Source organism: Plecotus auritus (genome assembly GCF_963455305.1).
Source record: "Plecotus auritus genome assembly, chromosome: 12".
NCBI lineage: Eukaryota > Metazoa > Chordata > Mammalia > Chiroptera > Vespertilionidae > Plecotus > Plecotus auritus.
The window spans coordinates 39,678,862-39,704,871 of NC_137778.1; the positions used below are offsets into that span (position 1 = coordinate 39,678,862).

General features: G+C 61.8%; 1 protein-coding gene across 3 annotated transcripts; it reads right to left on the reverse strand.

Annotated features, from left to right (window-relative positions):
• Positions 1–313: 313 nt before the first annotated feature.
• CELSR2 (cadherin EGF LAG seven-pass G-type receptor 2) lies at positions 314–26,010 on the reverse strand. 3 transcript variants are annotated; one of them, XM_080648009.1, is made up of 34 exons: positions 22,565–26,010; positions 16,915–17,562; positions 14,831–15,053; positions 14,111–14,226; positions 13,844–13,932; positions 13,319–13,476; positions 12,766–12,929; positions 12,495–12,620; positions 11,984–12,150; positions 11,414–11,701; positions 11,138–11,312; positions 10,773–10,914; positions 10,479–10,599; positions 9,906–10,089; positions 9,628–9,729; positions 8,826–8,920; positions 8,387–8,596; positions 7,446–7,629; positions 7,206–7,334; positions 6,940–7,117; positions 6,595–6,762; positions 6,382–6,508; positions 6,073–6,273; positions 5,599–5,773; positions 5,166–5,278; positions 4,941–5,020; positions 4,728–4,854; positions 4,499–4,621; positions 3,568–3,695; positions 3,254–3,342; positions 2,953–3,144; positions 2,647–2,814; positions 2,300–2,534; positions 314–2,016 (listed from the first exon to the last, which is right to left on the reverse strand). In XM_080648009.1, the coding sequence occupies exons 1-34, from the start codon at positions 25,869–25,871 to the stop codon at positions 1,989–1,991; spliced, it is 8,760 nt and encodes a 2,919-aa protein (XP_080504135.1). In that variant the 5' UTR covers positions 25,872–26,010; the 3' UTR covers positions 314–1,988. The 3 variants fall into 3 exon arrangements, with proteins under 3 accessions (XP_080504135.1, XP_080504134.1, XP_080504133.1); XM_080648008.1 differs by having other exon boundaries at positions 6,940–7,120; XM_080648007.1 differs by having other exon boundaries at positions 2,647–3,144; positions 6,940–7,120.

Here is a 26,010-nt window from a genome sequence, read left to right on the forward strand (position 1 = left end):
GTCTGCTGAATTCTGCCCACAGGATGCAAGCCCTGGGGGCGGGGGAGGGGGACTGGAAACCTGCCTGCTCCCTGCAGCCTCCTCTCCAGCTACACAAGTCCCTTCTCACGAAAATGATACTCTCCCGCCACATCTTCCTTGGAAATGCCGGGACCTGGGCTCTGTGATGATGAGGCTATCTGGGGAGCATGTTGGGATGTTGGTAGCGAGTCTAGCTCACACCAGCCACTTGTTATCTGATTCCCTGACCTCCTGGTCCTGCCGGCTCTTATTCTTAAAGGCCAGAAGGATGAGCATCACACCGAAGCAATGATGACAGTGCTCAACCCGCACAGAACTAGTTTATTCAGTAGTATGGGAAAATGGAAAAAAAAAACAAAAAAAAAAAAACAAGCACAAAACCCTACAATATTTACAGTAACAAACTGTACAATCTGATGGTTAATGTCAAGTTAGCATCCAGCATCTTTGTATTTTTTTAAGTCAAATCATCAGTAGTGAAAACCAGTGACATTTTTAACGCTTTGCAGGAATTACTGAGGGGAGAGGGGGGAAACCAGGGCGGGAAAGCCAGAGACCAGCCTTACACATGGAAAACGGGAGCTTTTTCACCTGCTCCGGAGGCAAGTCCATGACGAGTCTGGATTACATGCTTAGCATAAACGGTGGCTCACATGAGTAGCAGTTGGCAAAACTGAGGAGGGGGAGGAGGGGCAGGGAGATGACAGCCTGGAGCAAGGGGAAGGGCCTGGGGCCCCGTGCCAGGACTGCTGGGTACACACCCAACCTGTAACAGCCACATCGGACCCCCTGGGACCGGAGACAAACCCATCCCAGCACACACCAAAACAAAGCAAATAAATAAAAAATATATATATTAACTCTCTCTTCGCAGGGAGCTGGGGCGGGGGGAGAAGGAGAAAGAGGAACAGGACCTGGTCCTTTGAAGAAGAGAGCCAATTCCCAGAAGGGGTTAAAACTAGAGCATGTCTCAGAGGCCACAGCAGCTGAGTGGGGTCATCTGTCTGATCTCGGGAGGACCCCAGAACCCAGACTTGAGGCCAATGCCGGGAGCGACTGAGCCGGCCCTGCATTCCCTCTTCCTCCCCGTCCCACCCACACGACAGCAAAGAAGCGCAACTGAACGTGACTGGCCTTCCCCGCGTGCGGGTCCGGCAGGGAAATGAAGCACTTTTGGGTCAGCGAACTGAGCAAACGCCTGGGCTGCAGCACGTGGCCAGAGTCCAGGAAAAGGAGAGGAGCAGGGGTGGCCCGGCCGCCGCCCGGGGCACGGGTTCCCCTCAAAATGTGTTCATGCAGCATTTGGGGGTCCGGGGGCGCTGAGTCCTTCGGCTCCCTCTCCAGACGGGCTTCTTCAGTTCCTGGGAGGGGTGGCACAGGCGGGGGGAGGCGCTCCCTCCGCCCTGGCGCCCTCGCCATCCTGAGGCCCGCCCGGGGCAGCCTGCAGGGCTCGGCGCCCTGGGTGCGTGTGGCTTCGTCCTTTCCTTTTGGTGATGGCAAATGAGGGGCAGGCCCCCCAAGAGTCCCTCTCCTCCCAGAGGCACAGCAGATGGGAAACCGAGGAGAGGCTGGGCGCCTCCTGGAGGTCCTATCCTCTTTGGGAAGGGAATGGGGAGTCAGTTTCCAGCATATAAAAAAAACTAATCCCTGAAGTCATGAGAGTGGAGATCCTTTTTAAATTTTTTTTTCCTCTTTTCTGAAAAACTGTCTTGGAGATGTTGGCCCCAGGGGTCCAAAGTGCAGTGAGGGGGCTGGTGGGAGAGGGAGTTGGCACTAGATGGCCTTGGGTGGGGGGGGTGCCCCTCCCGGCAAGGCCCAGGCTCCTCAGATGGACGTTTCATCGCTGCTGCAGGCAGGCGGGCAGGCGGCGGGGAGCGGGGCAGGATAAAGCACAAGACAGGAGTGGGGCATGAGTGCCGCTGGGGAAGGCAAGGGAGCCTCGGGGTGTAGCAACCACCGGCCCAGGGTTAATGCAGGAAGTTAAAGAAGAGAAATCTGGAGAGGCAGGAGAGGAAGCGACAGAGAAGGCGGACGGAGGGTTAGTCGGAGCAGAGGAGACAGCGAGAAGCTTCCACCAGAAGAAGGAAACGGAAAAGCAACCCAGCTCCCCACCTCCCGCTCTGCCCGCTGCCCACAGGGCACTGTGGTTCGTGGGCCTGTCGCCGTGAGGGAGCTGCCCCACACTCCGCCCGTTGGTCCTGACTGCCAACCAGAGCCGGCTGGGGAGGCCTGACTGGGGGGCCTCTGTACCCCGTCCCGCTCACCCGGCCACACTCACTCGGAGCCTGATGAGTCCTCGTCCACCGTGCCCGCCTTGATGCTCATGGCGATGGGCATGACCCCATTCAGCTGCTCCTGGAGACTCTGTCGGGGTGGTGGGCGGGGAGGGGGCCCGCCCCGGCTGCCCTCGCTGGCCGAGGAGCCCCGGGAAGACGCCGTGCCCTGCTCCAGGGGTAGCCGTAGGAGGCTGCTCTTCTCGCTGATGGTGGGCAGACACTTCTTCTTGAGGATGCCTGTGGGCCAGGAAGGCAGGTGCCATGAGGAGCAGGTGGTGAGAGCACGGGGCTGCCCTAGAGAGCCCCACTGGCCACAGGGCAAGTGTGGGGGGTGAGGTTGCCCACTCACCTTTGTGAGGTTGGGCAGAAAGGCCTGGAAGGGGGCCCAGGGACCCCTCCCACGCCAGGGCATCTCCATTTTCCCGAGGACGCTCCTCAGAGGCCCCATTGCCACCACTCTCCTTTGCTGTGGTCCCGAAGTCTGGCCAGGGGACCTTCCCTGGCCCCGAGACCCCATCTGGTGGAGGAAGGAAGTAGATGAGTCCCAGAGAAGGCAGAGAGCTAAGAGTCACCACCCTCGTGTTGCCTCCCCGGAATCCCAGGCCCTCTGCCCACCCCCTTGCCCCCAAAGACCACAGCCTTGGCGCTGGCCCACCCTTGGGGGTACTGTGCAGGGGCAGTCTCTCGGCCCCGGGCCCCAGCAGGCTGTCCCAGCCCGGCTCTCCGGGGAAGGCGGCCGCCGCCTCCTCCTCCTCCTCCTCCTCGCTGTCCGATGAGTGGGTCGAGGCATAGGAGCCACTCTGGTCATCTTCTAGGGACAGGTCACTGTCGGAGTCTGTGTCAGGGTCTGGGAGGGGGAGAGAGCTCAGAACTGGCCCACCTGCCTCTGCCCACTCTCAGCGAAACCCAGGCAGCTGCACCCTCACCCGACTAGCCGTCAGGGCACCCATCCTCACCATGCTGCTGGTCTTGACCTTCCAGGAATAGGCTGCTGGGGTCCCCCAGGCCAGGGGGCGCTTGCCCAGGGTTCAGTGTGGACTCCTCCCTAAGAAGACAAGGCCATGCTGGCAGGGTCAGCCTGTCTCTTGCCCAGTGTCCCGTTCTGGTTCCCAGTTCCTGCCCTGTGTCCCTTACCGCTAACTCAAGCTGCCACCGGGGTCAGCCTCGGTGCGCATTCCCAGCAGCCGGCTGGCTGGACCTGGCATGCACAGGGCTCTTCTCCCCTCCCCGGCCGCTCCCCCCGCCCTGCCCCCCGGTCACTGGGGCTCACCTCAGCAAGAAGGGGATGTAGCTGGGCTGACTCTTCCCCGAGCGGCTGGCGCTGTGCAGAGAGCCAACCGAGTCTCCGTAGGGCTGGTACAGCCGCCCATCCGCATACGGGCTGGGGCAGTTGTAGGACTGGACGGGGAACAGAGAGGTCAGTAAGTGGAGGAGCAAGAAAGGGGGGGTCTTAGGCTAGAAGCAGAAGGGCTGGGGGAGCCTGTCCCAAGTCCCACACCCCAAGTCTGGAAGAGAGAGGCCCACATCTCCGCTGCCTCCCATCGCAGGGTCAAGTAGTGGATAGAGCGTCGGCCTGCGGACTCAAGGGTCCCAGGTTCGATTCCAGCCGAGGGCATGTACCTTGGTTGCAGGCACATCCCCAGAAGGGAGTGTGCAGGAGGCAGCTAACCAATGTTTCTCTCTCATCGATGTTTCTGACTCTCTCTCTCCCTTCCTCTCTGTAAAAAGTCAATAAAATATATATATATTTTTTAAAAAAGTAGTGCTTGTGGCTCTGCCTTCGCTGTGCCAGTCCTATGACCCCGAGCGCCCCGGACTCGGCTGTGCATGGGCTTGTTGGTAAGAGACGGCAGTAGGAACTGTCCTGAGAGCCTCCTGGGAGACTCGGAGAATTCACCTGGAGTCCAGGGGGTTCTCAGGTGTTGGGCATTCATGACCTGATTACCTGTCTTGGCCACTTCCTCACCTGATTCTCCCAAACTCCAGGCCCTCTCTCCCAAGTCAAAGCCCCCTCCGCACCCCTGAGGGCCCCCTCTTCCCAGGCCACACGTACCACTACACCACCCCTTCCTCCTTCGAGGAAAGACTGTAGGGATGGAGAGGAAGTGGGACTAAAGCACAGAGAGCAGGCTCCGTGGGGCTCGTGCCTCTCCCCGGACTCCCCGAGCGCCCTCCTCCTCCCCGAGCCCTGGGCCCCTCACCGAGGTCAGGGTAGACTTGGTGGTCAGAGCAGGGTCAGGGCTGGGCTTACGGCTGCAGGCAAACTTGAGTGCTTTCCGGACCTCCTTGCTAAGCACCACGTAGGAGAGGAAGATGAGGGGGCCCTGGCAGGCAGGAGGCAGCAGCTGTGTCAGCGCCCATTGGAGCACCCACAGCCACGCTCCCCCTCCTGTCTCCGTGGGGCTCCCCAGGCATGGGCCGGCCGGGTACCTGGATGCAATTGCAGGCAGCGAAGAGGTAGTGGAAGAGGAGCGTGTCGCTGTTGACCGAGAGCAGTGCCAGCAGCCACGCGGCACTCAGCAGCAGCAGGACAGCGAAGGAGGGCCTGAGGCCCGAGCTGGGGAGCGGGCAGGACTGTGAATGGGGCCGTGCGGCCTCCCACACGCCGCCATCCACTGCCCGGCACCCACACCCTGTACTCACACGGGGCCCTTCTTCTCAAAGCCCTGCCGATGGGCAGCACAGGAGGCGCGGGCCGCCAGGATGTACAGGAAGACACTCATCTAGCAGGGGAGGGGGAGGCACGAGGGGGATCATCAGGGAACAGCAGCTTCCACCCCACGGGCCCTGCAGCCTCAGCTGTTTCCAACGAGGATCTGAGGACTCAACTCACTGCCCCCCCACCCCCGCCCACGCTCCAGCACTCACCGAGACAGCGAAGGCCACAGGGCCAGCGAAACTCCAGATGAGGGTATCGTAGATGGAGAGCCAGCAGAAGTCGGGGTTCCCATAGCCCTCGGGGTCCAGGCCTACGGCTAGACCTGGCAGCACGGGGACAGTAGCAGGGGAAGGGGTGGTCAGCGCTGGGAAGCAGTCAGGCCGTCAAGCGGGCTCACAGGGCCAGGCACAGAAAGTGACGGGTGCTGTCCCCCATCTGTCCATGCCATCCTCTCCACACGGGGGACCCAGCCCCTGCATGGGGGCTTCAGGGCCTGGGTTCAACCAGAGGGACACCGATGGAGAACCTGGCCTGGGGCATCGGGATGTGGCGCCTCTGGGCCTGGGATACGGGTGGGGAGAACGCAGCATGACGGTGGCCATGAGGGATGTAGGGCCTCGAGGCCCGGAATGGGTAGGGTACCTGTGATGAAGGCGGGCACACCCCAGCCCAGCATGTAGTAGAAGCGCATGGGGCCGGCATTGACGTCGCGCACCTCGGTGAGCGCCCGGTACAGGTGCAAGGCCTCCAGCAGGGCCCAGGAGAAGGTGCAGAGGAACAGGAAGTGCAGCAGGATGGCGATGACTGTGCAAGCGAACTGAGGGCCGGGCCAGGTCAGGCCGGGCCCCCCAGGCACCCCCAGAGCGCGGCTTCCGCAGAGGGTGATGGCCTGGGTGTCGGGGGGTGCTTCAGGGGGAGTCTGGGCCAGAGGAAGGTGTTTCTAGGGTGCTGGGGACGTAAGGGAGCTAGAGAAGAGGAAACCTGGGCCAGGCCCCGGGCTGGGCTCTTGGACAGTTACTGCTGCAGGAGCAGGTTGAGGGGGGCGGGGTGGGGAGGACTCATCCGGGAGCCGGAGAGCTGAGAGCTAGGGGGGTTGGGTGAGGAGGGACATCTTACAGGAAGGTCAGCCTGGTTGATTCCCAGGAGGAAGACCAGCTGAGCCAGGCCCAGGGCAGCAGTGAGGTTCCGGCGGATGCCGTGCTGGTTAGAGCGCAGGGCACGCAGGAGAGTGAGGAAGAGGAAGGTGAGCAGCAGGGCAGCCAAGGTGACCCCTAGGGCCACGTACGTCAGGGTCTTCAGCGGCAGGATCTCCCCGTTCTGCGGGGTGGGTGGCAAGGGGCGGGGGCATTAGGAAGAGCAGGGCCTGAGCCCCCAGCCCAGCGCCCGGCTGCCACCCCCGCTCTGCAGGCACCCCGCGGGCCCCACCTCCCGGCGGGACACGTCCATGAGCACGGCGAAGCTCGTCATGTGGTTGCACTGGCAGCTGACGTGGCTCTCGTTGCGGAAGACGACTTCGCAGCCTCGGGCCGACCAGCCACCTGTGCCACTGACCCTGCGGGAGGGAGGCAGGGTCAGGAGCCAGGAGGGTGGGGTGCCCAGGGGCCCAAGCCTCCAGGGGGTTGGGCAGTGCAGGCTCACAGGATCGAGTGGTTCCAGAAGACACAGATGGGCTTGGTCCGCTCCTCCGTCTCCAGCAGCCGGAACTGCACGGTGACGGGCTTGTCCAGGGCGCGGGGCAGCCGCTCTTCGTCGTCATGGACGCTGATGCTCACCACGGGCGTGTTGATGATGGGGCGCTTGGGAACCCTGATGCGGGGCAAGCGGGTCCACCATCACCATGGGGGTCGGTAGTTCTATGACTGGGGCACACCCTTCACCGCTGAGACGCCCCCAACCCCTGGTCCTGCTCTAAGTCTCAGCACTCCCCCACCAGCTTGCACCCCAACCCCCACCCTCCTACCCCTGGCCTCCCCAGCCACTCACCTCAGACTGCGCTTGTCCGGGTCATAGTTATGGGGCAGCAGCCCGGCCAGGGTGCGGTAGATGATGACGCTGGCCACGGCCTCGCCCTGGCTCAGCTCCGGGTGCCGCCGCTGACGCCGTGCCAGCTCCTCGGGCTCCTGGGCCTCTCCAGGGCCCGCAGGCCTGACCACGGGGGGTGCTTCTGGGATAGGAACACTGTCCACTCAGCGGGACCCTGCACAGACACCCCAGCCTGGCCCTTGACCCACCCTGAGACCCCCACTGACCTCTGAAGACAGACTCAGGCAGGATGACCGTGGTCTCAAGGTCCGGGGGCCGCTCCCCCCGCAGCGCCTCGTAGTGGGGCAGCTTGGCGCCAGCGAAGTTCCCCTTGTCCAGGCGAACCACAGAGATGACTAGGGAGGGGGCGCAGGTCAGACCGCGGTGAGGCCGGCAGAGCCTGACAGGACCACCCTCACCAGGGACTCTCTTGGCAAACCCCTCCCCGCCTTGGGCGGCAGTCTCACCGATGTTGGGCGTGACGATGGTGAAGGGGCTGAGGTAGGTGTGCCGCATGTTCTGGGCCAGCGCGCTGGCGTAGGCCTCATAGTGCTGCAGCAGCCAGGCAGTGCCGCCCTCCGTCTGCTGGATCAGCTCCCAGTGCCGCTTGTTGGCCGCGTCCAGGAGGGCGCTGCCCACCCGCAGCAAATTCTGGGGGTGGGCATGGTCACGGTGGGCTGTGCCCGCAGCCCCCCACCTCTCATCCCCACTACTGGGCGCCAACCTGTGCCTAGACCAGCCCTGGCTCCCCACCCACCTTCCCCTCCCCCTAACCCTTCCTCCTCATCTCTCCGAGCTGCCTAGGCCCTGTGCCTGCAGCTCCCTACCCTGGCACTGTGGGCAGAGAAGCCTGGTCAGACCAACCTCCAATACAAACGTCATTTTTTACGGGCACCTTTCTATGAAAAGCATTGGGGCCCGGCCAGTGTGGCTCAGTGGTTGAGTGTCGACCTATGAACCAGGAGGTCATGGTCCAATTTCCAATCAGGGCACATGCCCAGGTTGCAGGCTCGATTTCCAGTGGGGGCATGCAGGAGGCAGCCGATCGATGATTCTCTCTCATCATTGATGTTTCTCTCTCCCCTTCTCCCTTCCTCTCTGAAATCAGCAAAAACATATTTTATTTTTATATTTTTTAATTGATTTTTTACAGAGAGGAAGGGAGAGGGATAGAGAGTTAGAAACATCAATGAGAGAGAAATGTCGACCAGCTGCCTCTTGCACACTCCCTACTGGGGATGTGCCCACAACCAAGGTACATGCCCTTGACCGGAATCGAACCTGGGACCTTTCAGTCTGCAGGCTGATGCTCTATCCACTGAGCCAAACCGGTTAGGGCCAAAAACGTATTTTGAAAAATAAAGGAAAGCATTGGGAAGAGGTGTTCTAAGATACCCAGGTGCCCCACCTCAGTGAAGTGCACGTCCTGTGTGGCCGACAGCCCGAAGCCCCGCTGGGCGCTCTCGTGGGCCAGCAGCCGTGTGGCCAGCTGGTAGGCCACCTTGACATCACTGCCAAAGTAGCCAGCCGTGTGCTGTGTGGCATTGCGCAGAAGCAGGGCCAGCCGCTGGGAGCGCCCAGAGTCCAGGCCTGACTCGTTTCGCTGCAGCCGCTCAGCCTAGGACGGAACCGGAAGGGAGGGGAGGGCAGGGGGTCAGCGCAGGACGGTGGCAGAGAGGTCCCAAGAGGGCAGGGGCCTCAGCCAAGAGGAGAAATGGCCTCTCCAAGTCAGGGCCTCAGGAGGCAGGAGCTCGAATCCCAGAATCCCTTTCTCAAAGTTGAGCGGGCCAAGTGAGACTGGGCAGGGGACGGGGAGGGAGGAGGTGGCCACGAGGAGGTGCACTTACAAAGCCCTTCAGCTCTGAGAAGGTGAGTGACGTGCAGTTGAAGAGGTTTGGGGGGAGCCATCCCCTGTGCTCGTCACAGTGGCGCACAGCGGTCCCTGGGGGAGGAAGCCAAGAGGGCTGCCTCAGGAAGAGAGCACCAGAGGTCACTGACACCTCGTGGGCTAGAGACGGGAGAAGGCAGACGAGGGCCCTGCCCTCCTGCAGCCCAGGTGAAAACGGAAGGACAGGTGTGCAGAACACTCAAGCCAAAGGCTCGGCCAGATGAGCCTAAACAAGGGCTAAGGAGCATGGGCGCATGGCCTCCTTGAGCCCCCCAGTGTCCCTGCCCCCCTCCAGCCACCACCATCTGCTCTCAGCCATTCTCAGCTTGGGAACTCTGCTCATCATCAATCTGAGGACCAGCACCAAACCCCATCCTGGGCTGGGTCCCTTGGGACAGCGCCCAACATCCCCTGCTCCCCAGACTATGTCTAGTGGCATAACTCCAAAACCAGGTGATGAGCTCAGGCTGAGAACCCTGGGGGGTTCATCTCTGAATCCCCAGCACCCAGCCCTGTGCTGGGCACACTGCAGGTCTCTCAGCACTTTTGCTAAGAGTCCAAGATGTAGGCGCCATTCCTCTGGGCACCCTTGGGAACAGAGGAACCATGATCCAGGGAAGGATGGGACATGGAGCCTCTAGGACCTGGCAGCCAGAAAGGGGTCCCAGGATCTGCAGCCAGGGGCTTTCCGCCCTCACCCCACCGACGAGAGGCTAAGTCCTCCATATCACATTCTAGGCCTCTAGGCCTTCAGCACGTACCGAAGGAGCCTTTGGGGCAGGGGGCAGCAGCAGGCAGCCCGAAGCGGGTACGGGGCCACCAGATCCCAGCCTCGATGGCCCGTGGGCAGCTGTCGTAATTCACTGCGGGGAAGCACACACAGTCACCGGGAGCAGGTCTCCCCTGCAGCTCTGCCCAGGCTCCCCAGCCCTCCCTCAGCATCCTCGGGTCTATCACCAGCGTCTGCTCCTGGCCTCCCTGGGACACCAGGACCTGGCACACCATGAGGGGGGCCACCCACCCATCGAGGGAGCCCCACCTTCACAGCCATTGGTGGTGACCTCAGCAAAAGGGTTGTCACAGCGGTCGCACTGGCGCCCAATGACCCCCGGCTTGCATGGACACTGGCCGTCCTCAGGGTCACAGACTCGGGACAAGGAGCCCGTGGGGTAGCAGTCGCACAGGAGGCAGGTGGGGCTGCCAGGGGGCCGGTAGTGGTTCTCCTGGGAGGAGGAGGGGGAGAGGGTTTCTGGCTCAGGCTCTCTTTGCTGGATGCTCATGGATCCCTTCAGCTGTGGCCCCTTGGAGAGAGGCCCCCTGACCTCGGGTTCCCCCCGCCCCACGAGTAGTATTGAAAATATTTAACAGCTGACAATGATTGGGAGTTTAGCCCGTCAGCAGCACACGACCAGTCCAGCTGGCCCAGAGCTCCCAAGTTAAGTCCTGGTCCTGGGTCCCCCAACCTCCCAGACACATGAGGACTAAGAGCCACTTGCCCGCCGCATTAGAGCAAAGCGCAGCCCTCGGTCTCTGCAGGAAGTCCTCCCCCACGGCCCCCTCAAGGGCCCGGGAGGCGGAGAGCAGAGGTCAAGGCCTAGGTCAGGGCTGTCACCTTGCAGTGGCACTCGCCGCTTGTCTTGTTGCAGTCTGGGTCGAAGCCTTTGCTGACATCACAGTTGCATGGGCCGCACGTGGGGTGTCCCCACCAACCTCGGGGGCAAGGCTGGTCAATCCTGCGGAGAGGGGCCCAGGCGGGCATGAGCTCCCTCTGCCATTCTTGCCTGGTGTGGCCTTGGGTGGCCCTTCTCACCCTGGCTGCCACTTAGCCAGGCTCTCAGTGCTTAGAGGGACACCCAGAGGTAGGTAGTAGCCACTGGGACCTGTGCTGTGTGCCCGGCCCACTTACCTGGTCTCACAGTATGGCCCAAGGTAATTTGGGGGACACTCGCAGGTGTAGCCATGGGGGGCACTGGGCTTTCGGGTGCACGTGGACTGGTGCTCACATGGGTTCAGGTTACACACGTTAGTACAGTTGTCACCATAGTAACCTGGGACCAGAAGGACAGGCGAGGCTCAGTTCCCACCCGCCCCCAGCACTTTCTTTATCCGTCTCCTTCCACTGTCAGCATCACACCAGCTGGCTATGGCTTTGCAGCGCAGGAGACTGAGGCTCAGAGACGTGATGTGATTGGCCCCAGGTCACACAGCAGAGCCAGACTGAGACCTCGGGCACCTGCTAACCTGCCCCATTTCCCCGGATCCCTGGCTCACCCGGATCACAGCTGCAGGAATAGCTGTCCCAGTCATCGCTGCAATAGCTGTTGGCAGGACACGGGTTCGAGTCACAGGGATCAGGCAGGCTACAGCCTGGCTCCACATTGATGCTTTCCCCGCGGCTGGGATCCAGGCTGCTAACACCCTTGGGCGTCTCGCTCACCCGCACACCCTGGGAAGGACAGGGGCAGTGTTGGCCCTCCGTGGAGCAGGCCTCCCCGGTGGTGGTGGTGGGGGTGGGGGTGGGGCAGGAAGGCCGGGGAGGATGCTCACCTGCAAACAGCCCCGAAAGCCTCGGGCCACACCACTGGCTGGCCCAGGCACTCCTCCCACCGTAATGTTGCTCAGGTGCAGCCCGTGCAGCCGGGGGCCCAGGTTTCCTTCTGCCCGCTGCTGCCCGTAGTCGAAGGACAAGATGGCATGGCCAGGGCCCCCGCTGGCTCCGAGTGCCAGCTGTGCATGGTGCCAGTCGCCGTCATTGGCCCGGCCTGGCTCCAGGCGGAGAGAGGAGGCCTGGAGCCCCGTACCCTCCACACTCAGCACGACGTGGCCCTCCCGCAGCTGGCACAGGGAGGAAATAAAGGAGGGTCATCAGACCACCTTGACTGGCTCTTCTTCCAACCCACTGTCCCCTTCCTGGACGGGCAAACCTATCTTGCTGCCCGAATGAGGCCAGAGGACAAGGTGTTATTTCCTTCAGGCCCAACAGATGGCAGCAGTGACCCACCAAACTGATCATCTGCCTTTTCATTTCCAGGAAAGACCCATCTCAGACCAGTCCCCCGGAGGCTGCAGCAGCCCTGGCCAGGGCCCACCTACCCCTGCCCTCCCTCCGTGCATCACCTGCAGGGTGATGGTGCTTCGCCCCCTGGTGACAGCCTGCAGTAGGACACCGTCGGCCTGGCGTGTGCGGAACATGAGGCTGAGGTGCCAGGGCTGGGAGATGGGCAGCGAGAGGCCATGCCAGGCCACCAGGCTGCTGCCCAGGAAGCGCTGGGGGTTGGCCATTTCTGGGGAGGCAGATAAAGGCAGGCTGAGGGGCGGAGCAGACGAGCGCCTCAGGAGATAGGATGCTCAGTGGGGGCGGCCCCGTGGGAGGCAGGGCACTGCCTGTCCTGGCGCCCACTCCCTTGTCGGTCCCGCCTCCAGAGCATTTACCTGCCCCGGGCCCGCCCCACGCTGTGCCCACGCCTGTCGATCACTGGGCCCTTTGTCTCCTGTGCTACCCTCTCCGGGCTCTGCCCAGACACGCTTTTCCACCCACAGCCCCAGCTCGACGGGCCCTGCCCAGGGCCTGTCCCTGCCAGGGCTCCCAGCACTGTTGACAGCTCGGGGCCTCGGCCTCTCCTCCTACCCTGGGCACAGCTTTTGCCCCCGAAGCCCAGAGGGCACTCGCAGCTGAACGCATCCCACTGGTTCACACAGGTGCCCCCGTTGTGGCAAGTGTTGCTGTCACACACGTTCTTCTTGGAAGGGCAGCCTGGATGGAGAGAAGGGGGCTCAGGCAGGGCTTCTGGGCCAGTGGCTGGAGGGGTTTTGAGACCCCGCCTGCAGGTGTCCCCAGACCAGGTATCTCCCCTCTGTGCCCTGGGCTCTGGGCCTTGCCCCACCCCGGGCTCGCATACCAGGCACGGTGCCATTGTTGGCGATGAAGTCGGCCATGTCCACGTGCCGGCTGTCCACCTGCAGGTTCCTCATGCAGCCCACGAAGTGCCGCGTGCGGACAGGGAAGCTCTCGGGCAGGTCAGGCACCCCACCCAGCAGCAGGGGCCCCGTCAGATCCAGAGACCTGGGGGCGCGACAACGGGGGTGCCGTGAAAGCAGAAAGGGCAGCCGGTGGCTCTTCCTTCTCCCCACACCCTGCCACTGGGCCACAGAGAGGAAGGGCCTCAGGGTCCAGGGGTCCTGCAGAGCAGCGCCAGGGGGAAGCGGGGGGGGGGGGGGGGGCGGTACCCCATACCCACCTCCTCTCCTCACCAATCCACAAGGCCCTGCTCTCATCTCCCAATCTTGTCTGCTCCTACCCCCAGAGGGCTGAGCAGGCTGGGGGACGCAAGGTGAGGGTGGCCCCCATCTGGATCGGTTTCCCTTTCAGGGCCCCCGAAGGTCTCCTCTCGACCGTCCCTCCCTGCCCAGCCTCTCACCCCACCCCGGCATCTGGCCCTCTCCCCCACTTACTTCTTGCTGCCACCCTGGGTGCCCTGGGCAGCACAGGAATAGTTGCCCAGCACAGCGCCGAAGCGCAGGGCCACCCCCGTGTCACAGCCATCCACGGTCACTACGGCCACCTTCTGCTCTGATGGGCCCTGGGGGAGCCCTGTCTGGCCCAACAGAGGCTGTGGACGGGGAAGGGCAGAGAAGGGAAACAGTGGGCAGGAGCCGACTAGGTTCGTGGGCCAAGCACAAAGACACCGGTGCACACTGATACCCCTTAGTGTCCACACATGTGCACATATGTGCAGTCCCGTGACTTGTGAGCTTAAAGCAATGTCCATTTGCGTTTGGCGAGCATAACAGAACAGGGAGCATCTGGCACTACCCACTGGAATGGAAATGCCCCAGCAAGGTGACAAATGCCCACCCCTCCCTCCCTTTCAGGCAGACATGCCATGACCCGCGCCCTGGAGACAGTGCCACCCAGGTCTGGGTGAGCACCTGAGCCAAGGGCAGGACCCGCCAACTCCCTAACCCCCCCACACCCACCTTATTGTAGTACTTCAGCTGTACTGTGTGCCACTGGCCATCGCTGACTCCCCCTGGCACGAACGGGGACACGGTGGTGGTCGACTCCCCTAGGGAAAGGACCCAGGTGAGCTGGGACGCCAGGTGAGGGCTGGGAATGGGGAGGGGGGTGTGCCCATGCTTGGTCCTGGGCCCAGGTCTGGCTGGGAGAGAGTCTGACTTGGGGTCAGGGACCGAGAGGCATGGCGCCTCTGGGAGATGGGCGAGGACACAGGGCAACCGGATCACCTGCGGAGAAGGTGAGCTGGACCTGCTCCTGGATCACCTCGAGGGCCACAAAGTCATGCTTCTCATTGAAGCGCCCGTTGTACAGCAGTAGCCCGTCACGCTCCTTGGTGGCAAACCTGTGCGGGAGTCGGGGACGGGGGCAGGGAATGGGGCACCCATTGGCATGCCAGCTCCCCAGCCACCCAACTAGCCCTGGATCCTATTCAGTACCATCCAGACGGCTGACACCTCCGTCAAGGCCGTGGGCCATGGGGCAATAGGGGTGGGCAAACTTTTTGACTCGAGGGCCACGATGGGTTCTTAAACTGGACTGGAGGGCCGGAACAAAAGCATGGATGGAGTGTTTGTGTGAACTAATATAAATTCAAAGTAAAGGAGTGGAGGGGAGAGCAAGAGAACCGGATAGAACAGCCGGATCCGGCCCGCAGGCCGTAGTTTGCCCACGGCTGGGCTAGAATGTGGAAGATGAGCCCAAACCAGAATCGAAACCCTGGCCTGCTGGCTCCCCACCCCCGACGGCTGGGTGGGAGGAGTGATAGGTGGGCCCTGGTGGGTGAGGAAGGGCTGCTGGCAAAGTGCACAGGCAACTCCAAGTGCACAGGCCTGGTTCTGCCAACGACCTGCACCCAGCACTCTCGCTGCCTGCCCGCTCGCCTTGTCTGTAGAACAGGAGGCACCGGACTCCCACCATCGGCCCCACCCCCAGGCCCAGCCACTCACGAGAGGGCCAGTGTGAAGTGGAAGCGCTGGCGCAGGCCTCGGAAGGTGATGAAGGAGCGAGCAGGGAAGCTGCGCGTGGTCACGTGGCAGAAGGGCTTCTCGAAGTCTCCGGATGGGCAGTCGCACTTGAAGCCGCCTACCAGCAGGTTGACGCAGGTGCCCCCGTTCTTGCAGACGCCGGGGCTGCAGCGGCCTGAGCGGGCACTCACCTCACAGTGCTCCCCTGGGCCAGAGGGAAGGCAGGGCGAGGGCCAAGTCTCTGAGAGGAGGTGGGGGACTGGGACTCCTCCCCACCAGGCGATACCGCCCACGGTCTCCTGCGACCCCACAGCACTCCCAAACTCTCCCAGCACCCCTTTTCTTCCTCCATCTCCTCTGAGAAACCTCAGCCCTTCCCGCGGCTGTACCTGGCCCGCTGGACCGTTCTCACCACAATCCCCTATAGGATCTCCTCTCCTGCAAGTTCCTTAAGCTCCCAGGCCCTTCCATACCCCTTCTGGGCCTGTGAGCTCCCTGATCATAAGGCCCAGGTCCCAAGTAGCCTTTGGTACCAAGCAAACTGGGGGGTGTTCTGGCCCCTGCAGGGGTGAATGTGCACGGAAGGAAGAGCTGCAGGTCAGGGTGAAGCTGGTGCCAAATGCCTTCCTCCCTCCCTCCCTCCCTCCCTCCCACTGGTGCTTTTGTCCCGTCAGGCGCCAAGATCAGTTTCCCTCCCTGGGGATGAGACCAGGCTTCCACTTGGATCTGTCGGAGTTATGGGGGGACGTGGGGGGAGGGGGAGGTGGGGACTCCCCAGGAATGGGGCGGGGACCTCCCACCCTGAGCCCTGGGGTCCAGACTGGGACCTCTGTGCACGTGGGAGATGCTAAGTTGGGAACTGAGCGCTGGGAGCAGAACTGGATTCAATGGAGGAGCTGAAAATTCCAATGGGAAAACCCACCCCTTTCTCTCCCTCCCCATTCCCAGATTCTAGAGATAGGTTCTCAGCTCCTGTGCCTAGTGACTGGCTCTTGTTTCCATGGAAACTGTTGTTCGCCTACTCTAAGCCCCCCCTGTCATCCTCCTGGACAAAGACTCCACTCCCCTCCCCCAAACCCACCCCTCCCCTCTCTTCATCCCCCCCCCCCCGCCCCCACCACCATGCACAGCAGCAGCTGAGAGGAGTCAAGTCTGGGAAGTTCTGGGCAGGATGATGCAGCAGGGGAGGTGGTGGCGCCACTGCGGGCTGAGCCGTGGGCATGGCTCTGGTGGAGCGGGAGCCAGGCCTAAGGCATGGGAAGGAGGGCCATGGGGAGAGGTGAAGGGGTGTCCAGATGAGAAACGAGGGCCTGCAGGGAGGGGTCAGGAGCACAAAGCAGAGGCAGCCAGCAAGAGAGCGACTGGGTCACAGGCCAACAGGGAGGCCTCCTGGGCAGGACCCTCTTTCATGCACCTGCTCAGGGTCGCACAGGTGCAATGATCTGAAACACCCTTATGCCCCACACCTGAGCCCCTCCGGAGTTGCCAGCTCTTCCAGCCTCCCCCTCAATGCCTGGGGAGAAAAGCACTTTCGGCAGCTCAGACAGGTAACTTACACTGTGTCTGGGGCGGGGCGGGGTGGGGGGAGATCAGGGTGGAGGCCCAGCCTCACCTCTCATCAGGCTTTGAGGTGAGACCTGGAGCAAGTCACCGGATCTCAGCCAACATTTTCCATAGGCCAGCTCTTTCCACGTATTAAGTGAATTGAATTAATCCTCACAACCGCCAATGAAATTAATACCCACAGCTGCCACATGATGTAAGTAGACTGATCACTTCCATTTTAAAATACTGAGGCACAGAGAGGTTAAGTAACTTGCTTAAGGACACACAGCTACTGGTGGCAAAGCTGGGATACAAACCCAAGCGGGTTGGCTCTAGAGCCAGTGCTGGCCTCAGTGACACTGGCTTGGGGTGCAGGGGCTGGGGAGTGGAGAAGGACGACTCCCTTTTCTGCCTTCCTCTGCAGGTGGGTGTAAAAGAGCCAGGGGGATGTGGGAGTGGCCGCGGTCGCCTGTACCTTGCTCTGGACAAGAAGATGGTAGCAAACCCCTCCCTCGGCTCACCCGTGTAGCCATCACGGCAGAGGCAGGTGTAGCCGCCCTCGCGGCTGCGGCAGCGCCCGTGGGGCCCGCAGGGCCGCGAGTAGCAGAGGTCCACCTCGGTCTCGCAGTAGTCGCCCGTGAAGCCGGGCGGGCAGCGGCAGCGCAGGCCCCCGACGGGATGGATGGGCCGGAAGAGCACGGAGGAGGAGGCGATGAAGGGCGCCGAGGAGTCGAAGCGCAGCACCGACACGCAGCGCATGTAGTTCTCGCAGGGCTCGCGCAGGCAGATGTTGTCGTCGAAGGGCAGCACGCGCTGCGCCGAGATGGCCGTCAGCAGGCTGCGGTTGAGGTACAGGCGCTCCTGCAGGTCCTCCGAGGGCAGGAAGGGCGGCCCGCCCCCGGGCCCGGGCGGCTGGCCCACCGACAGGCTGACGTTGAGGATGTGGCCGCCCGGGGCGTCCGTGTCCCGCTGCACGTTAAAGACCACCACGTGGTCTGGGGGCGTGGCCAGCGTGGCCGCCACCGCCTGGATGAAGAGGCCCAGCAGCGGAGACAGGAAGCGCTCCGGTGACATGTCCTCCAGGCGCAGGGTGATGCTGTGCGTGAGCATCTCGTCCGTGATGATGGTGACGCGCAGGGCGCACTGGGCGGTCACACTGTGCACGCCATCTGCAGAGGGGCGGCGATGCGCGTCAGGACCAAGAGCAAGAGGGAGTCTCCGCACGCGGCTGAAATCCCGCACACGCTCTTGCACTGCTCAGTTGCCAGGAAGGGCCTCACTTTAGAGAAACATCGATGTGAGAGGCACATTGATTGGTTGCCTCTCTCATGTGCCCTGACCAGGGCCAGGGATTACGCTTGCAACCAAGGTATGTGCCTTTGACCTGAATTCAACGGGGACCCTTCAGTCCACAGGCCTACGCTGAGCCAAACCACCTAGGGAGAGGCTCTATTTTCTAACTGGCATAAAGGTGCCAAGGAGAAATGCCACCTGTAGGCAAGTCACTCCTTGAGGATCAGCCCCCATGCATAGGGGATTCAATATTCAGAAGTGCTCTCTCACCCGAACTGGTTTGGCTCAGTGGATAGAGTGTCCGCCTGCAGACTGAAGGGTCCCAAGTTCGATTCCGATCAAGGGCACATGCCTGGGTTTCGGGCTCCATCCCCAGTGTAGGGCGTGCAGGAGGCAGCCAATCAATGATTCTCTCTCATCATTGATTTTCTATCTCTTTCTTCCTCTCCCTTTCTCTTTGAAATCAATAAAAATATTTTTCTTTTAAAAAGTGCTCTCTCCCCAAACCCTCTGGTGTGAAGCATGGTGCATCTTTTAATATCTGTACACTTTCCTCTGCCCAAGCCATGGGTCCTGTCCCCTCAGGCTTCCCTGCAGGAGAACTGTATTCTGCCTTTTTCTTACCTCTCCACAGGACCAGAGCACCATGAGAGACTCACAAATCTAATCCTCCTGCCCCCTCAGCCTCTATATCTCCACACTACCATAGCCCTGACCCTGGCTGTGCTCCCCCCCTCCTCCACCACAGCAGAGAGTGGGGGATGAACTGGGTCAGTGGGCCACCCGGTCCTCCTCCCACTGAGCCCCATGGCTGCTTGGGCGCAGGCCACTATCCCCATAGCAACGCCCCACACAAAGCATTCTTCCCATCCAATTCTCTGGGCTGCTAAGGATAGCCTGGGGGGCTCCACCCCAGGAAATCCAGCTGAGCCACCTAGCCAGTGGCGACAGCACTCACTGCTCTGGTGCTCAGGGGTCTGGGGGCGGGGGGCGGGGGCACAGATGGAAAGGCCTGGGCAGCTGAGATCCTAGACAGAGCCCCACTGGGCTGAAGTCTTCTTTGGCCCTAGGGCCTCTAACTACTCATCGCCCACTTGGCTCACGGCATTACACCAGGATGCCTGCCACACACTCACAAACGGCTACATACTAACACACTCTGCCGTCTCACTCCACCCACACGCCTAAGCCCAGCAACGCCATACACACCGGATACATGGAAATTTAGCTCAAAATGCACGCTGCAGGTCAAGGGGAGGGGGAGATGGCTTGGCAGGGCTATAGGGAACATTCATATTTTCAATCACTACAGAGGCCTGCACATAGTGGGTGTTCAGTAAATATAAGATGTTGATGGGAATCTATTCAGTCTCCATCATGAAGAAACAGTTTTTAAAAACACAGCAGGAGCCAAAACCGGTTTGGCTCAGTGGATAGAGCGTCGGCCTGCGGACTGAAGGGTCCCAGGTTCGATTCCGGTCAAGGGCACGTAACTTGGTTGCGGGCACATCCCTAGTGGGAGGTGTGCAGGAGGCAGCTGATCGATGTTTCTCTCTCATCGATGTTTCTAACTTTCTATCCCTCTTCCTTCCTCTCTGTAAAAAAATCAATAAAATATATTAAAAAAAAAAAAAAAAACAGCAGGAGGGGCCCTGAGTTGATATAAAAAAGAACCCCCGAGCCCTAACTGGTTTGGCTCAGTGGATAGAGCCTGCGGACCGAAGGGTCCCAGGTTCGCTTCCGGTCAAGGGCATGTGCCTTGGTTGCCGGCACATCCCCAGTAGTGGGTGTGCAGGAGGCAGCTGATTGATGTTTCTCTTTCATCGATTTTTCTAACTCTCTATCCCTCTCCCTTCCTCTCTGTAAAAAATCCATAAAATATATATATTTTTTAAAAAAAACTAGCAGGAATGGGGCGGGAGATGGCGTTTCTGGGGCCGGGTGAGAGTCACAGAGGGGTCTACTTTTGGACTCTGCTTTTCTGTCGTACCTACTGGAGGTGGCTGACTACACCGGAGGGCTCAGGTGAGGCTAGGAAGGCCATCTCAGCCATGTCTCGGCTCAGTGCCCACCTGTCCTCCAGCCTCGTGGCCTGAGGTTGCAAAGCCTGCCCACTCCCTCAGCACCTCTGCTTGTCAACACCCGTTTCAGCTCCTCCCACTCTTGTCTCACAGCCTGTTCTTCCTACCTGGCCTACCCAGCCACCCAAACTCACCTACTCCGGGAAGCCTGCCCAGATCTATTGGCCTCTGGCTCTACTTTGCTCCCTCTTTCAGACCCCCTGCACTCGGGTAGGGTGCTGGCACAGCACTCTTGTGTACCTGGGGCCTCTGCCTGATGATTCCTTGAGGGGAGAGGCCCTTCAGGCAGAAAGCAGCCCCAGAGGTGCTCCTAACTGATTAGGGAGGGGAGGGGACAGTCAAGGCCAAGAAGCAAGAGAAACCTCACCACCACTCAGCCCTGGAAACAAGCACTCCTTCCTAGGTTCCCCACCACCACCATCCCAGGCCCCGCCTATGCCCCTCGCCCACTGCGTCTCTGTTGCTTCCCATCTGGTCCACCATCTGTGGCCACCTGCCCCCTCTGCTATTGTCCCCCACCCCCAGCAGTTAACCTACTGCTCTCCCCTTCCTTTTTGTTCCTCTCCCCTGCCTTGACCTGGGTCGCCCCTCAGGTGCAAAGGCCGTGGTGGGAACAGGGGTGGGGGGTGAACTGCCTAAGGCGTGCTCCTGGGCATGGCCTCTGACCCCAGGAAACACTGCCTGCGCCCAGAGCCCAGCCAGCCACACCTGGAAAAGTGCCAGGTCCCAGACCGTGGCAGAATCAGACTCCAAGTCTCTCTTCCCCTGGCAGATGTGCCAGTGGAGTGTGCAGGCCTGCAGGAGGCTGAGCGGGCCTTGGACAGGAGCTCCTGTGTGCCTAGCAGAGTGAGAAAGGCAAGGAGGATGCAGGTCCGGGAGAGCCAGCAGCCGGGGCTGGGGCAGCTGCAGCCGGGGGGCACCAGAGAAAGGAAATCAGAGAGGCAGCAACACAGAGACCAAACAGGGGAAGACAAAGGCCCAGGAAAAGAGCCAGCGACAGAGAAAGTGGGAAAGGAGGAGAGACCAACGCAGGAGCAGGCGGGAGGGCACTGGAGAGGGGCAGTGCACAAGGGCCCCCGTGGGCAGGGGCGGGCAGAAAGAAGAGACAAAGAACAAGAGAAGGGAAACAAAGGGGCAGTGGGAGTCAATTCCCCCTTACCCCAACCTCCATGAACTTTGGGGTTGCCGTGGTGACTGCCTCCAAGGGTCAGAGCTGAGGGGAGAGGGTGGGGCTAAAGCTGGAGTTGCCAGGGAGGCCTTCCCCTCTATCAGAGGGGAGCCGAGGTCTGGGGCTCGGCCCTGAGAGGAGCCCAAAGGCTGGGTGGGGCCTGCTCTGCAACCATCCCTCCGTGTCCTGCCACACTCGCTTAGGGCAGGCTGGGGCGAGGACAAGAGGGAGCGGCTGTCCTTCCCACTGCCCGGCCTCCCCGCACAGAGAAGGACACAGGATGTAGGAACTCCAGCCTCCCACGCCCTCCTCTTGGAGGGGAAACTGAAGCTTCGAAGGCATGGAGTCTTATTCATGACCTCTGAGAGCCCCCACACCCTGGCCACCAGAGGAATGGGCAGGGAAGGGTCTGTCCAGGAAGGACCGTGATTGGGGAGGAGCTAAAGCCATGCCCTGCATCTCTCTCCTGCCTCTTCCTCTCGCAGGCCCAAACTCCCCTCCCCGGTATGTGTGGAGGGGAGGTCCAGGATCAACCCATCCCCAGGGTGCAGCCTTTTAACAGGGGGTCCACACAGGATCCCAGTTGTTCCCGGGCTCGGGGAAGGGCTCTGCATCCTGGGGCTAGCCCCTCCTTGCGGATGGCGCTCACTCCCCATAGATGATAGAAAAGATATAAGGCCACCCCCACTCCAGCCTCCTCCCCCTCCCCTTCAGTCCAGGGAGTCTACAGGCTGAGCGCTTGGCCAAGCAGCAGGAATGCCCCGTCTGGGTCCTGGCCAGGCTCCCACACTCCAGGACTCTGTTCTCTCCCCCACCGGATCAGGGGGCTCTGCCCTCAAAGGCCATCAGTCCCCTGGCTCATCCTGGTCCCCACACCCCATTCCCAGAGCCCAGGCTGGTCCCAGCCAGCAGGGGAGGCCCGGTGTCCTCAGAACAGCCTCTGGGGTGGCAAGGGGGCCCAAGAGGTCTCAGCCTGCCCTGGGATTCCCTGCAGCCCCTCCCCCAAGCCGGACCGAACCAGGGCCTCTGACAGTGGGGTCTGTTTGGACAGAGACAATGAGCTCTGGCCTGACTTCCTGTGGGAGCTCTGAAGGGGGAGCCAGGCCAGGCCTTTCTGCCTGAAGGGAAAAGCATGCTGGAGACAAAGTCCCCCTCAGCTGGTGTGTGGCTCAGCTGGGAGCCAGAAGGGGCCCAAGAGGCCCGACAGCAGGGTCCTGACCCTGTGGCGGCAACCCTGTGCCCCACAGCCTCGGCTCCGTATGAGATCACAGGAGAATCCTGCTGGGTGAGGGGTGCTGAAGGGGCCCACTGGCCTCTCTTCCCCTCCCCCAGCTCTTTGGGCCCCCCAGTCTTGCACCCGCCCTTTTTCACAATCCTGGCAGCTATAGCCAGGGCAGCCTCACAAGACTTCCTCCAGCACGTCACAGGCTGGTGGGCAGGGGCAGCCAACCGAAGCAGCCCAGCTCAGCCTGCTGCAAGCAGCCAGGACTCCTGGGGCTCCTTCCCAACCGGCGTCGGCCCCTCAACCTCCGTGCCAGGCACCAGGCAGAACAGAGGGGGGTCAGGAGTTCCACCCCGGCCAGCCGCCCAGGCCCACCCCCTCCCCAGCGTCACCTGGGCCCTCCTTACCTGACACCAGCACGCTCATGATGGCCTCCAGAGGCCGGTTGTTGTCCAGGGCGCGGCTCAACCTCAGCTCCCCGGTGGAGGCATTGAGCAGGACCAGGCTGAGTTCGTTTCCCCGCTCGAAGCTGTACGTCAGGCTGTCTGAGACGTCAGGGTCGTGGGCAGGCACGCGGCCGATGGCACCCCCGGGGAAGCTGCTGGAGCGGTTGGTGACATAGTTGTTGAAAAGGATCTCAAAGTTGCCCAGCACTGGAGGGTTGTCATTGCGGTCAAGCAGGCGGACGTGGACGGTGGCCCGGCTCACCAGGGGCGCCGACGTGGCCTGGATGACCAGGATGTATTCAGGCCGGTCCTCGTAGTCCAAGTCCACCAGAGCCGTGAGCTCCCCTGAGAAGATGTCCAGCTGGAAGACCTCGGGGATGTTGCCCTCCACGATCTGGTACATGATCTGGGCATTGGTGCCTTCATCAGGGTCAGTGGCCGTGACCCGGGCCACGGCCAGCCCAATGGGGCTGTTCTCTTCCACAAACACATCAAACTCGTCCTGCTCAAAGACAGGGGGATTGTCGTTCACGTCCAACACAGTGACCGTCACTTCCATGGGCGTGCGGGCTGGAGGCATGCCCTTGTCCACTGCATATGCCCGCAAGATGTACTGGGCCACATTCTCACGATCCAGCCTCCGAAGGGTCCGCACAATGCCCGACGTGGACTCTACGATAAAGTCACCGTCGCCATCGTCACCCCCCTGAAAGGTGTAGAAGACCCTGCCGTTAAGGCCAGAGTCACGGTCAGTGGCTGAGATCTGCAGGACGCTGGTGAAAGGGGGCGCATCCTCATAGATGCTGCCCTGGTAGGAGTCTCGAAGGAACTGAGGGGCGTTGTCATTCACATCATTCACCAGGATCTCCAGGTAGGTGGTGTCAGACTTCTGCGGAATGCCGTTATCTCGGGCAGTGATGGCCAGGGTATAGGATACCTGGTCCTCATAGTCCAGCTCTGCCTGCGTCGTGACGGCCCCTGTGTCTGCATCGATACGGAACTGAGGGATGCTGTCCTCCATAAAGTAGGTGATGCGGGCATTCTCACCTGTGTCCTCGTCCGTGGCACTGATCAGCACCACCGTGGTGCCCGCTGGCCGGTCCTCGTTAACATTCACCGTATAGTGGGAGCTCTGAAAGACGGGCCGATGGGTGTTGGCATCTGTGACGTTCACCACTACCTGCGCCGTGTCCTGCCGCGTGCCGTCGGAGGCAGTGACAGCCAGCACATACTGCCGCTCAAGTTTGTAGTCCAGCGGCAGAGCGAGGGACACCAGCCCGCCACCACTCTGGCTGGTGATGGAGAAGCGGTTCCGGGTGTTGCCGCTGGTGATCTGGTAGGTGATGACGCTGTGGGCATCGCGGTCCACGGCCGACACGGTCACCACACTGGTGCCCACAGCTGCATCCTCGTTGAGCCGCACCGTGTACTCTGGCTGGGTAAAGGTCGGGTTGTTGTCGTTAACATCCAGGATGGTCACGCTCACGCTGGCCGAGGCGGTGAGTGCTGGGGTGCCATGGTCTCGGGCTTCCACCCCAAAGCTGTAGAAATCCACTTCCTCCCGGTCCAGCTCAGCGGCCACGGAGATCCAACCTGTGCCATTGTTGATGGTGAAGGGGAAGTCGTGTCCAACCCCAGCGAGGCGGTATTCCAGGCGGGCATTGTCACCAGCATCAGCATCAATGGCCTGGACGTGGAGAACCAGGTAGCCTAAGGGGACACTCTCCAGGACAGTAGCCTGGAAGGGGGTGCTGACGAAGATGGGGGCGTTGTCGTTGATATCGAGGACCTGCACTGTCACCAGGCCAGAGACGTTGGAGAGCGGGGGGCGGCCACCATCCTGTGCCCGAACCCGAAGGGTATACTCCTTAGTCGCCTCATAATCAAGAGGGCTCACCACATCCAGAGCGCCAGTCTGGGCATCCAGGTAAAACTGTCCCCGAGCGTTGCCACTCATGATGCTGTAATGCACCAGGGCGTTGCTGCCCTTGTCTCGATCGGAGGCTGTGACTCTGAGTACCGGGGCTCCCGGGGTCACATCCTCCCGCACCTGCACCACGTAGCGCTTCTCACTGAACTGGGGGGCATTGTCATTGTCATCCTCCACAGACAGGAAAACAGAGGCTGTGGCGCTCCGTGGACCGGGGTCCCGACCCTGGTCACTTGCCTCCACTGTCAACTGGTAGGATTCCACCTCCTCCCTGTCCACGGGGCCACGGGTTCGGATCACCCCAGAACGAGGGTCGATCTCAAAGACGTCGGAGGGGCTGCCCCCGGGCCCCTCCAGCAGGCGATACAGAATATTGGCATTGGGAGGGGCGTCACCATCAGTGGCTCTGACGGTGAGCACCTCATAGCCAACCTCCAGGTTCTCCCGGAGGCTCTCCTTGTATTCCTGCTGCTCGAAAACGGGGTCGTGATCATTGGTGTCAGTCACCAAGATGGTGAGCGTGGCCAGGGCACTGCGTCGGGGCATGCCGTGATCCTGCGCGGTGACCCTGAACACGTGGGTGCTCTTGGTCTCCCGATCCAGCTCCTCGGCTGTGGTGACAGCGCCAGTGATTGGGTCCAGGGAGAAGAAGTGGTTGGAGCGGCTATCGAAGAGGGCATCCATGGTGTACTCCAGCCGCCCCGCCTCGCCCTCATCTGGGTCGATGGCCCGCAGGGAAGCCACAGGGGTACCTGCCGGCTGGTTCTCGGGCACTGTGGCCTGGTAGCTGGGGGGCTGGAACTGGGGAGCTGTATTCACATTCCTTTTCCGACGCCCACCCGTGGGCTCTTCTGATGACTGTTCCCCTGCCCTGAGCCCTGGGGTCTGCACCAGCTTGCAGGACTGGCATCTCAGCCGTGGGGCCTTCAAGCACGGGTGCTCATGGGGCAGGGTGAGCTTGCCCTGTGGGGAAAGGTGGCCTCCGATGCCCAGGAGGCGACAGCTCCAGGGGCAGCCTTCGGGGGCTGGCGGCAGGGGGATGTGGGCCCCGGATTCTGGACACCAGACCCTCAGCCCATCGTGGTGTGGCACCAGATGGCCAGTCAGCTCCGTCCCCGCATCCCTGCAGCGGCTAGTGTAGAGCCAGAGGTTCGAGGCTGAGGCCGGACAGAGCCAGCCAACGGGGGCGCAGGCCCCCGAGGAGCCCCGTCCTCCAGTCCCCAGGGAACGACAGGGCCCCACTTGGTCTCCCAGGAGTGGCGGAAGCAGCAATAGCAGCAGCAACAGCAGCGGCAGCGGCGGCGTGGGAAGGGGGGTGCGGGCCGCCCGGCTCCGCATCTCTCCCTGCTCCCGGCCGGCCGGGTCAACGGCGGCGGCGGCTTCTCCTCCGGCTCCTGCCGGCCCCGCCGCGCCTCATGCCCGGGCCGGGGCGCTGGTCCCCGGGGGCCACTCGTGCGCCCCGCGGGGCCTGCGCCTT

Excerpts from the sequence above, each read along its gene's own strand:
- CELSR2 (XM_080648007.1), bottom strand. The coding sequence starts at position 25,871 with ATGCGGAGCCGGGCGGCCCGCACCCCCCTTCCCACGCCGCCGCTGCCG. Across the intron at positions 4,855-4,940 it reads TTTGAGAAGAAGGGCCCCGT|CTCGGGCCTCAGGCCCTCCT; the intron begins GTGAGTACAGGG and ends CCCGCTCCCCAG. Across the intron at positions 3,343-3,567 it reads TACATCCCCTTCTTGCTGAG|GGAGGAGTCCACACTGAACC; the intron begins GTGAGCCCCAGT and ends TTGTCTTCTTAG.